The sequence below is a fragment of the Zingiber officinale genome, chromosome 1A (assembly GCF_018446385.1).
Source record: "Zingiber officinale cultivar Zhangliang chromosome 1A, Zo_v1.1, whole genome shotgun sequence".
In the NCBI taxonomy this organism is placed as follows: Eukaryota; Viridiplantae; Streptophyta; class Magnoliopsida; order Zingiberales; family Zingiberaceae; genus Zingiber; species Zingiber officinale.
Window position 1 is genome coordinate 146,225,734 of NC_055987.1, and position 14,326 is coordinate 146,240,059.

Consider the following 14,326-nt stretch of genomic DNA (forward strand, 5'->3'; position numbering starts at 1 on the left):
TCAGGCATAATTAAAAATTTTTAATTAATTGGATTAATTTGATTTTACTAAATTAATTAATATTTTATCGATTTAATTTATTCAATTATTTTTTAAAAATTAATCCATTCGATTAGTATAAACAAATCAAGTTCAATTCGATTGAATTCCATTTTAAATGAATAAACAAGAAGAGAGGAAGCATAAAAGGCAAATTCAAATTCATAGACTAATCCGAATTTAAGAAGTTCATATTTTCTCTTACGGTTTTATAAAATTGTGACAAAAAGTGAATACGCTCGCTCTCAGCGTCTCCGTCAGAATAATGACTAGCACATAAAGGAGATATTTATCTCGATTTTACCGAGATTCGAACTTCAAACCTCATTATAACAACACCTCATACACTAACAACTAGACCCATCCAAGAAGACATTACGATTTTACAAAATGGGCCTATGGACAGTGGATGATAATTTTTCTAATCAACGCTGATACTTTTTAGAAATAAATCAGGCTCCTTTCCTATATAGAAATTAAAAGAGCCGTATTTTTATTAACAATAAATCTATGAATAAATTTTAATTTAATATATTATATGCTTGGATTATATTGTTCCATATCAATTGTTCAAAAATATATTATTTAATATTACTATCTCCTATCACATGTATTAAATTTTGAACTGATTAATTAGTTGTATGAATAGGATGAATTCGCATTATAACATCTAAGAAATTATAGTTACTATAAATGTTGTATAGCAGTTATTATTTCATAGCTGTTATTATGATTATAGTAGTTACAGTTTTGTAACTAATACAACATAAATATTGTTGGACAAGATAAATCTGTGTTATAACAATTATAAAAATATAAGGGGTATATTCAATTAAGAAATTGAATGACTTTTATTGAGTTTTTTAAAATGATAAATTTTTGTGGAGTTGATAGATTTTTATTAACTTTTATAGAGTCTCACATATATAGTTGTGAAAAGAATTCCATCGAACTCTATAGACTTTTTTTGCATGATTTTTACAAACATTTGTAAACTTCATAGAAACTGTATTCTTGACGCGGTGGATACTATTAACTCTGTTGATTCACGCTTGAATACCAAAATTTGATACCAACTGATGTAGTGGATACTATCGACTTCGTTGATTAACACATAAATACCGAAATTGATAGTTCTACAAAGAGAATACTAGGCAATAGAAAAAAAATACCTAGTTCCAAGAAAGAGACAACAACTCAAAATAGAATTAAAAAAAAACTCTCTTCAAAATAACTAAACATGATGCATATATAGACTCCCACACTAAATATGTAAAAGACTAAAATATCCTCAAAATCTAACTCGACAAATATAATAAAAATAATATAATAATAATAAAATACTAAAATTACTCTTCTGTTCCGTATCATACTCCCCATGATGGAGAAATTCGCCCTCAAATTTAGAATAACATAAGATGATAGTCACATGTGACATTAACTCGATAAAATCTATTGTTGGCAGCTGTTTAACTTTGGGATTCCTCATCGATCCACTGATGATCATGACATTGTAGATGTTGCTCTTGTCCATCTTCGCAACCCTCAAGCACTTCTCCACTGGCTCCCTCACTTCTCATCTCCCAACCTTGGAGTACAAATTCACCATGAGAAGGTGCACTCAAGCTCACTCTCTAACAGGTGTTCAAAGGCAAGCCACCCGAGCTCAACATCACTATGTAGGGGGTAGATTCTCTGGTCCACAAAAAAGTAGATCGGGAGATGAACCACTTGCAATTCCGGCCAGATCGTGACTGCGATTCAGTCGTAATTGGTTGTGATCTCTCCCTGGGTTCATCGTTCTCCCCCAGGTTATAGTTTGGGTCGGGACGGGTGGCCAGAGGTTACCAGCGGTGGGCAAAGGAGTGGCCTGGCGTCGAGCAGTGCACCCCAGGCCCAAGGGGCTGCCTTTGGGTGGCCTTCGACCATCCGTCTCGACCCAAACTATAATTTAGGAGACGATGAAAGCATAAAGGGATCACAATCAATTAAGGTCAGATCGCAACCACGATCTGACCACAATTACAAATGGTTCATGATCTTTTTTTTTTTGGACCAAGAGATATGGGCTTCATATATCATGTATCGTTGCTCCATTGAGCAGCGCACCCCAAGCCTTGCAGTTTGGCTAAGTGATCTTTTCGATGAACTCAGTAGCCTCTTTAACATATCTTTCAAGTAGGAGATGACATCTTTATGGCGTCCATCAACAACATGCAACTCTGCCAACACTAATGCAACTCCTTGAAAGCCAAGTTCAAATCGTAGAGCAGATTCAAGTCTTAGGTTCATTCTGACCATTTTCTCTTTTCCCTGACATTAGCATGGTTCTGTTTTAGTATTATCTTTTTGGGCATCTAATGTACCAACATCAGCATTTTGAGTTTCCATTGTATTAAACTCGTGGGAACTAGTTGTGGCCCTCATGTCCTTTGGGTCGAGATGTCAAACAAGCTAATTTCTTCATCTGTAGAAAATCATCCATAAGTTCCATATTTGTCTTTTTTCTGACTTTAATTGTGATTGATCTAGCAATAATATTGTTGCCAAAGATTCAGAATAAGTTGTATCCACATCAGTTTCATCTTCAGACGTGGAGGTGAAGCTTCGAGGGTTGCATTCATATTAATTCAAATTAATAGATTAATAGATAAACATAAATAATGAAATTCAAATGAGATGACCCAAAAAGAAAAACACACATAAAGAGAAAAAAAAAAAGAGAAACTCAAAATGAAATATCCAAGCTTATGGATTATCAGGGTCAGCCATAGTACAGGTTGTGAGTTGACGGAGCACGAATGATATAAATCAATTTTTTAAGATAAAAAAATAATCAAAATTGAGAAGCGGAGAGAGAAACGACTTATTCATAAAAAATTAAGATAATTTGAAAGTCTATAGAAATTTCAATGGTGAGGAGAAGACTTTTTATTTTATTTTTAAAATTGTACTAAGTATTTTGGAAATTTTTCATTGGTTTGAATATCACATGATTTTTTAAAATTCTATAAAAGTCTAGATTGAATACATTTAAATTTTTAAAATACACAAAAATTATTCGAAATAATTAAAAGTCTAACATTTTAAATATACTAAGTTCAATTCGATTGAGTTTCATTTTAAATGAATAACAGTGAAAGTGAGAAAGAGAGGAAGCATAAAAGGCGAATTCAAATTCATGGGCTAAGGCTGACTTAAAGGAGGTTCATATTTTCTCTTACGGTTTTGTAAAATGAGTCAGCAAATAGTGGGTGATGCTTTTTCTAATTAGCTCAGATACCTTTTTGAAATAAATCAAGCTCCTTTCCGGTATGAAAATCAAAAGGGCCGTATTTTTATTAACAATAAATCTATGAATAAATTTTAATTTAATATATTATACGTTGAACTAAGCTGTTCCGTATCAATTGTTCTAAAATATATTATTCAACATTACTATCTCTTATCATACTTATTAAATTTTGAACTGATTAACTAGTTGTATGAATAGGATGAATATAATACTAGCTAAAAAATTATAACTACTACAAATGTTATATAGTAGTTATGATCTCGTAATTGGTATCGTAATTATAATTTTATAATTGCTACAATGTAAATATTGTTGAATAAAATAAATCTATATTATAATAATTATAAAAACGTAATTGTTACAATGTGAATATAATATGATTATGTCAAATTTATATTATAATAATTATGATTTTATTTACAAAATATAATAATTATAAAATTATAATTACTGTAATATGAATATTGTTGAATAGACTAAGTCTGACTAACTTAAGGTTTAAACTTAAAATTAACATGTCAACAAATAAAAAGAGGCCGAACGTATACTCGAGGTTAAGTGTGTTATTATTGCACGAGGAGTATGTTGCAGTGCTCTTGTGATAAAAAAAAACATCTAAGAGAGGGCGCTGATGATTAAAAAAAGGTAATAATTTGTTTTTGTCTTATTTTCAAAACGTCTTTTAATGAATCTGCCACTCTAAATATTTTCAAATTCGTAAAATAAACCTCCTCCGACTTTTTAAATCCTCAAAAGCATCCTTTTATCCAAAATACTTCAATTTTTTTTTTTAAATATCTATCCGCAATGGATAAGCCAATCGTACCGCGGAACACATGGCACTTCGTCAGTGGTTGTTTGGTCGTGGCGCGCCATCCAGGACACTCGGATGCCACACAGCTTTGTTTTTGGGTCGGAGAAATCGCGGATAAAGATTCTCGCGGCAGCGTGAAGCGACGCAAGGCTCGCAGCCGCCCCTCCGCTTAGCGAAGCAGCAGCAATGGCCTCCCTCACTGCCGTAGCAGCCGTGCAACCGGCGACCGTGAAGGGCCTCGCCGGGAGCTCCTTCGGCGGCAAGCGGCTCGCCGTCAAGCCCTCCCGCCTCGCCCCCTCTCGCGCCAACCTCAGGTGACTGCAAATTCTCTCATTTTCTTGTCGAATCCGCCTCCTGCATCTGCGGGACGAACAGGGTGTGATCAAGTGCCGTTCTTCATAGGTCCGGCGCGGTGGTAGCCAAGTACGGCGAGAACAGCGTGTACTTTGACCTCGATGACATTGGCAACACCACCGGGCAGTGGGACGTCTACGGAACCGATGCCTCCTCGCCTTACAACTCTCTTCAGGTAGGTCCAAAGCGAGCTGGATATTGTCCTTACTGTTTGCTCGTTAGCTCTTCCATTAATGCCGGCGAAGTGTCTGATAAATTGCAGAGCAAGTTCTTCGAGACGTTTGCAGCTCCTTTCACCAAGAGAGGTCTGTTGCTAAAGTTCTTGCTTCTAGGTGGTGCCTTCACGATAGCGTACCTGGGTTCCACTGCCTCGGGCGACCTGCTTCCCATCAAGAAAGGCCCTCAGCTACCACCAACAATAGGCCCTCGTGACAAGATTTAAGTGGTCGCTGTAAACATAAATCAAGTTTAGTTATTTTCTCGTTTCTATTGCTTATACCTACTTAATTATCTCTGTAATCTATTGGCATGTGTGATTATACAAGTATGATGCATAGAATTGAAGTTGATCTTAAACATGACTTCTTTTTTTGTTCAGTTCCTATACTCTGATTACCTCTTCTAGGTCTCACCTATTAGTTTTTCTCCTCTGTTTCTCCTTTTTTATTTAAGAAACTATGATTGCCTGAATTTGATTTTAGTTGGTTGACTACTAATCTGTTGTGTTCTTGTCAATATATGAAACATTGGTGATTCAACTTCCAAGTTTATTTATGCAATCTATCTTAACAAAGCATTTCTTGTTTGATCAATTGAGTTCACAGTTGAAGTATTCGCGAGAATCAACCTGTGCTGCATCTTTTAATTGTTACTGTGTCAAAACAATATAGCCACATTAGTTAAGGAAATTGCCTCCTTGGTTTATGTACTTGTATGATATCTCTCAGGTTTAATTTAACAAAGCAGTTACTGATCAATTGGTTTTTGCTTACTTCTATAATAAGTTCCTCAGTGAGCTACGGGTTAAAATAGTTAAGTTCATCATAAGAAGATTATCTATTATTCCATCATCTTAACATTCTCTGAGCAAATGTTCATATATATATATGTGTGTGTGTTCAAATACATATATGCCACTGTATTAGTTTAATTACTTTTTTCTAAACAAAATATCCTTGCATTATTTCATTGAACTTGACTTGCAATTTCGATGGAGTTTTTTGATGCAAAAGAACCTATAAAAGAAAGGAAAACACATGTACATAAAGTGATCTTTATGAAATAAGGAATTGATGTTTGTATTCTCATTGTCAGTCATTATGGTCATTATACAAAAATTCTATAGCTTTGGCTAGAGTTCATTCAATAATCCAAAATTGCATGTCGCAACAGTATGAAATGTGTAAGTAATTACAAAACAACTACTATATCTTCGTTTGTTAGTCCTCCATATTTGTTCCTTCTGAGGTGCTTAAGCCTCACATGTCTCAAGTTTGAATATGCTGATAAATTTCTTGTTGACCATAATGTTAAGAGGCTTCCTCATGAATTTTTGGTCGTCTGACTTTGACACTTTCTCACCATCAATTGTATCTTCCTTCTTATCTTGATCCATTTGCCAGCCCATGAAATCTGAAAGTGTCATGGCATTGTTTGCTTCCGATGTGTTGCCCTTGTCGACTTCGGATTGTGTTGAATCTATTGTTGAAGGCGGACCTCTAGCAAGAGCATCTGCACGGAGTACATCTTCTATCCGGGACATGACGGTGAAAGCTAAACTTTCTAGCACTCTAGAGTAGCTCTCCAAGATAGCAAATCCCACATCCTAATAGAGAAAGCGAAAATTCATCAGTGAATAAGAAATTTCAGTATATTTTCCAAGCAGTAGTTGGACATAGTTTTTCCAAGCAGTAGTTAGTTTGTCATTGATACCTTGTTATCTTGGATTTTACTGATATCCAAAGAAGATTGAGGAATACCAGGAAATCTATGCTTCATAATGAGCAATATAGTCTCTGCTCTATCTTCAAACTGTTCTCGTTTCTCCATGCTAATACCTGAACTCCATGATGATTTGGAATCTTTATTAATCATCTTTCTCCTCCAAATGACAACAGATGCTTCGATTCTGTCTTTGAGCTCTAGAATCTTGTGTTCATTTGATAAATCAATGGATGAGAGGAATCCCTCAGCATCAAAATCATCATCTGTGATGTTTTTATAGTGGGATTCTCCAAGGCTTGACCTTCCATTCTATCATGAGAATAATTAATGCCAATGGCAAGGTCAAATAGAGGGAAGAGGTTGATATTCAAACAAAGATATTGCTTCCAAAAGATTTAAGTGTTTCGATAAGAGCATCACAAGTGTCAGTGTTGCAAAATATGGTTGTTGAACACTGGCTAGTGTGGAATCATTGTTATGTTTCTTAATTATGTGTCATTTCATTTGCTTTCTTGAACTAGTTAGTGACCAAAGAAATAATACTAATGTCTACCTTGGGAAGGTTCTCAATATAGTCTTCTGGAATTTCCATTTCCATAATAACATTAGCATTGATGGCCATAGCTGCTTTGAGCACTTGATTTACTAGTTCTTTCTGATGCTGGATCCATTTTCTTGATTGGTCTGATAATCCATTATCCGGTACTCTCACGGTCGGAAGCCACCACTTATGATCAGTCCTCTTTGCATTGCCCTTCTCAGATTCATCAGCATCTCTGGATACATACCAGAACTCATTCTTTTCCTTAAAGTTGTCTAGATATTCCTGTATCATTAATCATAGTATCAGAACTGATTCAAGCTTTTTTTTTTCTTGCAAACCATATGATCTTTCTTACGATAAGCATGGCATCAAGCTTCCTTAAAGCAGGAATGTTCATGCGCAGATCTTTTCGTTGTTGATTTGTCATCACCTATAAAGAGAATTGTAAAAATGCTCATCACTTGACTAGATTCAACTTGGCATGGAATAACTAGGTAGAGGATTTAAGTATTACCTCCATTGTTCTTCCATCTTCTAATACTTGTTTGGAGGGGACAAATTCTACAATATGATCAGTGACACATAATAACCAATCAACTTCTCTTCTCCACCTCCCCTTTCTTTCTGCCGACATGGGTTCTAAGCGATATTGCTCTCCGAAAACAGAAGCTGAACAACAACAAATGGTGAATGTAGCCATCACAGAAAATATCAATAGATTATTTGAATGAAGTTGTAGGTGCCCATTTTATAGATGAATTATTTGATAAATATTAGATAGAACCTGCAAGATTGGTGATGGCATTAGAGAGAGCTAGAGAAGATGAAACTCCAGTTCCATGCCCTGACATGTCTTCACCCAACAGAAGTTTTGCAAACTTCTCCTTCATCATCTCCATTTCTGCCATGCATGGTGCAATCATCAATCTTAGATAACTGCACAACATCATCTCATTCATGAACAAATGCATCTATATATATATTTTTTCTTAATTACCAGATGGCGGACCACCTTTCTCCCTTGGCTTCGACTTGGGTCCTTCGTCATAGTTGAAGGTCGTGCTGGTTTGCTGGCCATCGTTGTGGCTTTTCGGCTCAGGACTCAGTCCTCCTGGACTCGGTAGTGGACTCGGCAGTGGACTCGGTCCTGGACTCGGTCCTGGACTCGGCCCCCGACTTGGTCCTGGACTTGGACCCTTACTCTGTCCAGGACTCTTGAAGAGCCCATTCTCCTCTTTGAAATTAGCATTGCCATCTTCCCCGTCTAGAATTAAGCTATGAGCTCTACGCTTTATTCTGTCAAACATTGTCTCACGTTATGTGAACCTACGAAGGCTGTATGTTCTCCCCTTCTACAATGCAATGGTACGTTGAGCTCACAAGATTATGATCAGGTGACAGAGAAGCTGTGACAGATCTCTTTCTAGGCCAATTAAGAGAGGCGAGCTAGTTTTTACCTTCCAATTGGAGTAAAGAGGAAGGGAAACTAGCTCACCCCTCTGATGACAGAAAGAGATTGAAATGGGGATTGGGAGCTCAAGTCGACCTGCAACGGAATCAAGGAAGAAGAGGAAGTTGAAGGGAATGGAGGTTGGGTAATGCTAGGAACCGGGGCACATGTTCATGAGAGGAAGATTGGTCAGGGGAGGTATAAAATAGAAGAGAGGGGGATTAGGTGGATGGCTAACATCGTTGTCTCAAGAACTTGAGGATGAGAATTTCTCCTGAAAACATGGATTGGTAGAGAGATTGTGGTCTTTTTAGATTATTCGAATATTAGTAGAGGAGAATGTTGGCAGAAGAGCATTTGTTATTCTTGGAGACTAATGAATGAATTTTATTTAAATAACCGAAGCAAACCGAATTAAATATTGCATTTGTTTTCGTTTTCATTTTTTAAAACAAATAATAATCGTATTTGTTGTCGTAACTTTCCATGCTTGCTTAGTTTCAGGAATTTTCTCATAATTATTTTCGGAAAATTACATTGAAAAAACGTGCGAGGGTTTTTAATTAAATAGGCTTCTACCGATAACATTTCGTAAACCGACCTTAGCTCAGTTGGTAGAGCGGAGGACTGTAGTGGATGCAGATAATCCTTAGGTCGCTGGTTCGAATCCGGCAGGTCGGATTTCTAAAATTACTTTTTTATATGTTACTATTATATCAATAGTTTCAGGAATTTTCTCATAATTCTTTTCGGAAAATTACATTTAAAAAACGTGCGCGGGTAATTTAATTAAGTTGGCTTCTACCGTTGCTATTTCGCAAACCGACCTTAGCTCAGTTGGTAGAGCGGAGGACTGTAGTAGTATTTGCAGATGATCCTTAGGTCGCTGGTTCGAATCCGGCAGGTCGGAATTCTAAAATTGTTTTTTAATATGTTACTATTATATTGAAAAAATGTGCGCGGGTTTTTTAATTAAATGGGCTTCTACCGTTACTATTTCGCAAACCGACCTTAGCTCAGTTGGTAGAGCGGAGGACTGTAGTGGTTGCAGCTAATCCTTAGGTCGCTGATTCAAATCCGGTAGGTCGGATTTTTAAAATTGGTTTAAAAGTTATGTAAAAAACAGTTTTTTAAAATCGGGTATTCAGTTCGAATTATAAAAAAACTTCCTGCTTCCGGCATAATTCTAGCGTAAATTTAAAAGTACTCATCGACAGAAATACATTATGAAATGTTTCCCAGTCCATCTAATAATAGGAATTTTATATATATATAATTTAGAAATATATGTAGTTTAATTGGACACAATATTTGAAATCAAGTATATATGTAATTTAATTGAACATAGTTATATAAAATTATGCATATATAGTGAATTAAATAAATTAATATGGATTAGTAACTTCAATAAATATTCTCTGATATAGAGAGACTGATATCAAAATTAAAATTTTGCATGAAGATTTTATGACAATTTACCGAATAAAAAATGCTAGAGTTTAAATTATAAATACCATTAAATTATCACACAAATTTCAAACAGGTCAAATACATGATTCATTTGTGTTGAAAATTAGTTTTCTTAATTAACTGATTCAATAGGAATATACATAAACTATATTAGAATAGACTGGTATGTTAATATCTGGAATGAGTGAAAAACTAAAATATAAAAAATATTAGAATGATGGATTAAACCGTGAGATTATCAGCTTGGCCTACCTTCATGGAATAAAAGCATGGGCATTGGTGCCAACTTGGTCAGAGATATGAATGTCAGGATTTTAAGTATGATACTTGTAGACTAGTAAATATGAAAAAAAAAATAGTAAAGGATCATATTAGTGAATAATGTAGGCCCAAATTTAAGATTCCCATGCCTTAATTTTGACTCTAAATCTCTGTTTACTCTGAAGCATGAATAAGAAGCAAAAAAAAATTTATAGGAAAAATTATCAAAAAAGAAAAGAGAAAGGATGAAAAAATATTTTTTTTTTTGTATGAATTAAAAAGAGTACATACATTATATATTTTTTTAGTATATAATATGATTTTATAAATGAAAAAAATACATATATCATTTTTTTTTCATCTACGACTTTTCATTTGATTTTGAGATGATAAATTTTAACTCTAAAATCAACCGTTGATGAATTATGTTTATCTTTCATCTAAAAATTTTAATAAAGTAAACAATAAAAACTTTTTCCACTACAAATTATTTTTCTTAAATTTTATGATTTTTTTAAAATTTTAATTTCCGCTCTCATAAGTAAACTGATCATGAAGTACACAGGCAAAAGTGCAGTGAAATTCAACGATGTTCAATAAGGAACTAAGTGGATTTTGTTTTAAAAGCAGCAAATGACCATATCGCACAGTCAGATGCAAGCTTGTTGTGGATTGATCCTTCCATCCAAAGACATATCTTGAGGTAGCATAATTGTTCTTGAGCACTCCTTCACGGCGATTGATCCTTGGCTCAAAATAGTGAAGTAAATAGAAAGGATAATAGAAATCAACTATTTCAATTTAAGCTTAAGAAATCGCAACTAAACCCCGGGAGCCAACAAAGCCAACGACATTCTGTTTAGTGCTTATAGTCCAAGAAGCAGCGAGTAACAACGACACATCAACTGAGACATTTTCACGATGGAGGTACATAATACATAGCCATGTCTTTTATGCCTTAGATGCAGACTGCAAGCAGTCAATGCCACTTGCTCTTCCAGAAGCTCACTTGTGACCATCCCCAAACAGAAATCCCAGGGATGAACCTCCTCCGGGAGCAGCTTGCACTTTAGTTGAAGGTCGTTCCTGCACAGGTAGGAATTCACAAATAGCTCCAAAATGTAGATGGAACAGCATGTGATACATCAACCAAGTGTAATTAGCCAGTCACTACTGTGTTTCTGTTACATTATGATTATTGAAGATCATGACATTAAAACTTAATGCAAAAATATGAGGTTGTTGTAGCCTATTGTTCAGCTAACTGCAATACCACTCCCTCCATCTGGAATATGGTTTTACTTGCATTGTTCTACATGTGACTTGTTGTAGCTACTTTAATCGGTTTGAGTGTGGAACACCAATATAGTACAGATTAATTGTGTTCTTCATTGCACAGCAATGAAATTTCAGTTATTGATGGAATCCTGCATAGCCTATTTGAAGTTGGGCAAGAGGGAGCAACAGTCCTAGTCAAAAGTTAATAATTGCAATATAAATTAACCTAAGTTCATCTAACACTGGCATACAGTTACAAAAATAAAAGTAAGCATCATTCTCCTCAGACCCTCCTGAACTGACTAGCTAAGCAAGTTTTATAGCTCCTCCCTTGTAACTCCCCTAGCTTCCTATCCACCACTCTCACCATCCTCAATATAACCCCTCCACCACAATCTCCATCCAAATCACCAATGGCATCATCTATGCAACCATCTCCACTGGCACCCATTTTCTCTCACATCCACTCCTCTCTTTTTCTTGTAAATAAACTGCATATGGAAGCAAATTCCCATGTAGGCGAAAGTGGATTTAGAACTGAGGAATTTGCCCATGATAAGTTCGAGCTTGGAGAGAAATGGGAAGAAAGAAATTAGGGATGATAAAAAAATAACTTGTCAGGAATAGTTAGCTTTTCCCTCCCATTTCTCCAAGTAAAGGTGCCCTAAAAGATGCTCTGAAATAGTTAATGGCTCACATCCAAGCCCACAACAGGAGCTCAATCAATGCTTACTTGGTCTACAAGTTACATGGTATGACACACCTTGAACTCCTTGTTCGCCTCACGGGAATGGCCATGGTCAATTCTGATTTCAAGAACAGATGTGAAATAGACTATCCGTTACTGTGTTGTCCTGCAGAACTCAAATGCTGACTACTGAGCATCGCAAGTTGAAGGAACGGGGTTACAGATGTCTGACTTGAAGGTCATGTTTGTATTAGTATGGAATAAGCTTAGATTCAAATTAACTGGTGCGACTAATCAGTTAGCCAATCCATATCAGCAAGTCAAACTAGTAACTAACTGCTATTGACACTGCATATGGTAAAATAATCCAGCATAAAGCCAAAACCATGTTAGCCCCAATATTTGAGGTCATAACAAGGATCTTTTCCCTTCATTGATATCTTGATATCACTACTAATATTTAGATTCTTAAGTCAATTCCACCCATGTTAACTTCAACTTTCTTTGATCTACCATTACTTCTCATATCTTAAACTCAAATTGATTCAATACAAAAACATAGATTTTAGTACTATGATAAATGATACTTTAGCCTACTAACATTTCCATTTAAAAATAGTTAATTAAACTAAGGTAAAAATGAAAAATGAAGAGTAACAATTACAATAGGTTCAAGCACAGGAAAGTAAAATATTGACAAGAAAGCACACATTAAACCAGCTATCATAGCTTATAAATATACAAAAAAATCCAATAAAGTCTATAAAAGAAGATAGAATTAAGAATCTCATAACTCATAATAAGAGCAAATAAAGCATAGGATGCTTACAGTGATGAAGTTTCCAGAGTTCTGCCCATCAGCTCTATGGTAATTGTTAGCTAGGTTCCCATGGATACCGGCAGGAATTTTCTTGTCATCAGCCTCTGTTGGAGGAGCTAGTTTCTGAACTGGTTCAGCAGCACGCTCAGCAGAAGACTTAGGAGCTTCACCACTACCAAATAGGTAGCCCAAAGAACTTTGACCACCTCCACAGCTTACTCCACGATGCATTTTTACCTTGCAATCTGCAGATTTAAGAGGATCCCATTTCCGTAAAACAATGGCAAATAATGCTCAGCTTTCATCAAAGTTATCTGTTTTAAAAGAATACTCAGAACCGTGCAAACCTAGTAACTTCATATGAACTAAGATAATGTTATTTATGCCACAACTTCGTGACAACCATACAATCGGATGGATAGTCCCAAATTCCCAAAAAAATGTTTAAAAAAAAATAAAAAATCAAACAAATGCGAGTTTTTCCTCTTTGAAAAATGCATATGAATCTGGCCCTTTCGCTTCAATCTCGAAATTCATACAGCACGAACGACCAAGGCCAGCACTATAGGACCTTAATCTTTTTAGACAATCATAGTGTTGCAGAAGAAAGTACCAAAAATCCATCCAAAGGAACCAACATTTTAGCTGATGACCGATTACCCTACCACAACGGCGAGCAGAAAAGCCCAAAAGAACGATTTAGAAGGTATCCGAGAGAAATCAAGATCCACATGCAACAAAAAAGAGAGGCAACAGCGACAAATCCGAGAGGTGGATTAATATATCTAAACTAGAGCTCCATTCCTCTTGCTTCACGATCTGGAAGGCTATCAAAACGCCCAAAAAAAAAAGGAAAAGGAAAACAAAATGCGAAAAATTAAACAAGAAACAAAAATTAGGGCTTCTGACCTCTTCCTCGCCGACTCCGATCTAACGGGGCTTCGATCGCTCGGCAGGTGGAGAATAAATGAACTGGCCCTCAGTTCGACTTCCTTTTCTGCTCTATTTATAGAGGGAAAAAAAATGTTCTGATAGCGTAATCTCTAGCCCGCCTAAAAAACCCAAAGTCTACACAGGGAAATTCGGGCCCCGCTCTGTTTTCCGGACATAGTCCAATAAAAGCAAGACTACGAACTTGGGTAGGCTGAGTGAGGAACGCGATGTTTGCTATTTATGAGATACAAAAAAAAATGGGGGAATACATTATTACGTCCCTATTGTTTCTGAGTTTTTCCACTTATGTCCCTCAAATGTTTTCGTTCCCATTTATGTCCCTCGTAAATCGTTTTTGTTCTCATTTATGTCCCTGCCGTTAACTCATCCGTGAATATGAGACTGAATCGGCACGTGATCTGCACGTGCTCGTAAA

The 14,326-nt window shown here is 35.8% G+C and overlaps 2 protein-coding genes, 3 non-coding genes and 1 pseudogene across 5 annotated transcripts; 4 read left to right on the forward strand and 2 right to left on the reverse strand.

Annotated features, from left to right (window-relative positions):
- Nucleotides 1-4,254: 4,254 nt before the first annotated feature.
- On the forward strand, nucleotides 4,255-5,099 carry LOC122037819 (photosystem I reaction center subunit VI, chloroplastic-like). Its single transcript, XM_042597272.1, has 3 exons — nucleotides 4,255-4,462; nucleotides 4,551-4,677; nucleotides 4,765-5,099. Exons 1-3 carry the CDS (start codon nucleotides 4,335-4,337, stop codon nucleotides 4,942-4,944), a joined length of 435 nt encoding a protein of 144 aa, XP_042453206.1. The 5' UTR covers nucleotides 4,255-4,334; the 3' UTR covers nucleotides 4,945-5,099.
- Nucleotides 4,980-8,831, reverse strand: LOC122037830 (annotated as a pseudogene).
- A 205-nt stretch (nucleotides 8,832-9,036) lies between these two features.
- TRNAY-GUA lies at nucleotides 9,037-9,121 on the forward strand. Its single transcript is given in 2 exon segments — nucleotides 9,037-9,073; nucleotides 9,086-9,121. It is a non-coding gene; the product is annotated as a tRNA-Tyr (tRNA).
- Nucleotides 9,122-9,262: 141 nt separating this feature from the next.
- TRNAY-GUA lies at nucleotides 9,263-9,350 on the forward strand. The gene is given in 2 exon segments: nucleotides 9,263-9,299; nucleotides 9,315-9,350. It is a non-coding gene; the product is annotated as a tRNA-Tyr (tRNA).
- A 95-nt stretch (nucleotides 9,351-9,445) lies between these two features.
- TRNAY-GUA lies at nucleotides 9,446-9,530 on the forward strand. The gene is given in 2 exon segments: nucleotides 9,446-9,482; nucleotides 9,495-9,530. It is a non-coding gene; the product is annotated as a tRNA-Tyr (tRNA).
- Nucleotides 9,531-10,949: 1,419 nt separating this feature from the next.
- On the reverse strand, nucleotides 10,950-14,011 carry LOC122037837 (protein SPIRAL1-like 3). Its single transcript, XM_042597290.1, has 3 exons — nucleotides 13,867-14,011; nucleotides 12,967-13,202; nucleotides 10,950-11,257 (listed from the first exon to the last, which is right to left on the reverse strand). The coding sequence occupies exons 2-3, from the start codon at nucleotides 13,186-13,188 to the stop codon at nucleotides 11,177-11,179; spliced, it is 303 nt and encodes a 100-aa protein (XP_042453224.1). The 5' UTR covers nucleotides 13,189-13,202; nucleotides 13,867-14,011; the 3' UTR covers nucleotides 10,950-11,176.
- Between the last annotated feature and the right edge of the window lie 315 nt (nucleotides 14,012-14,326).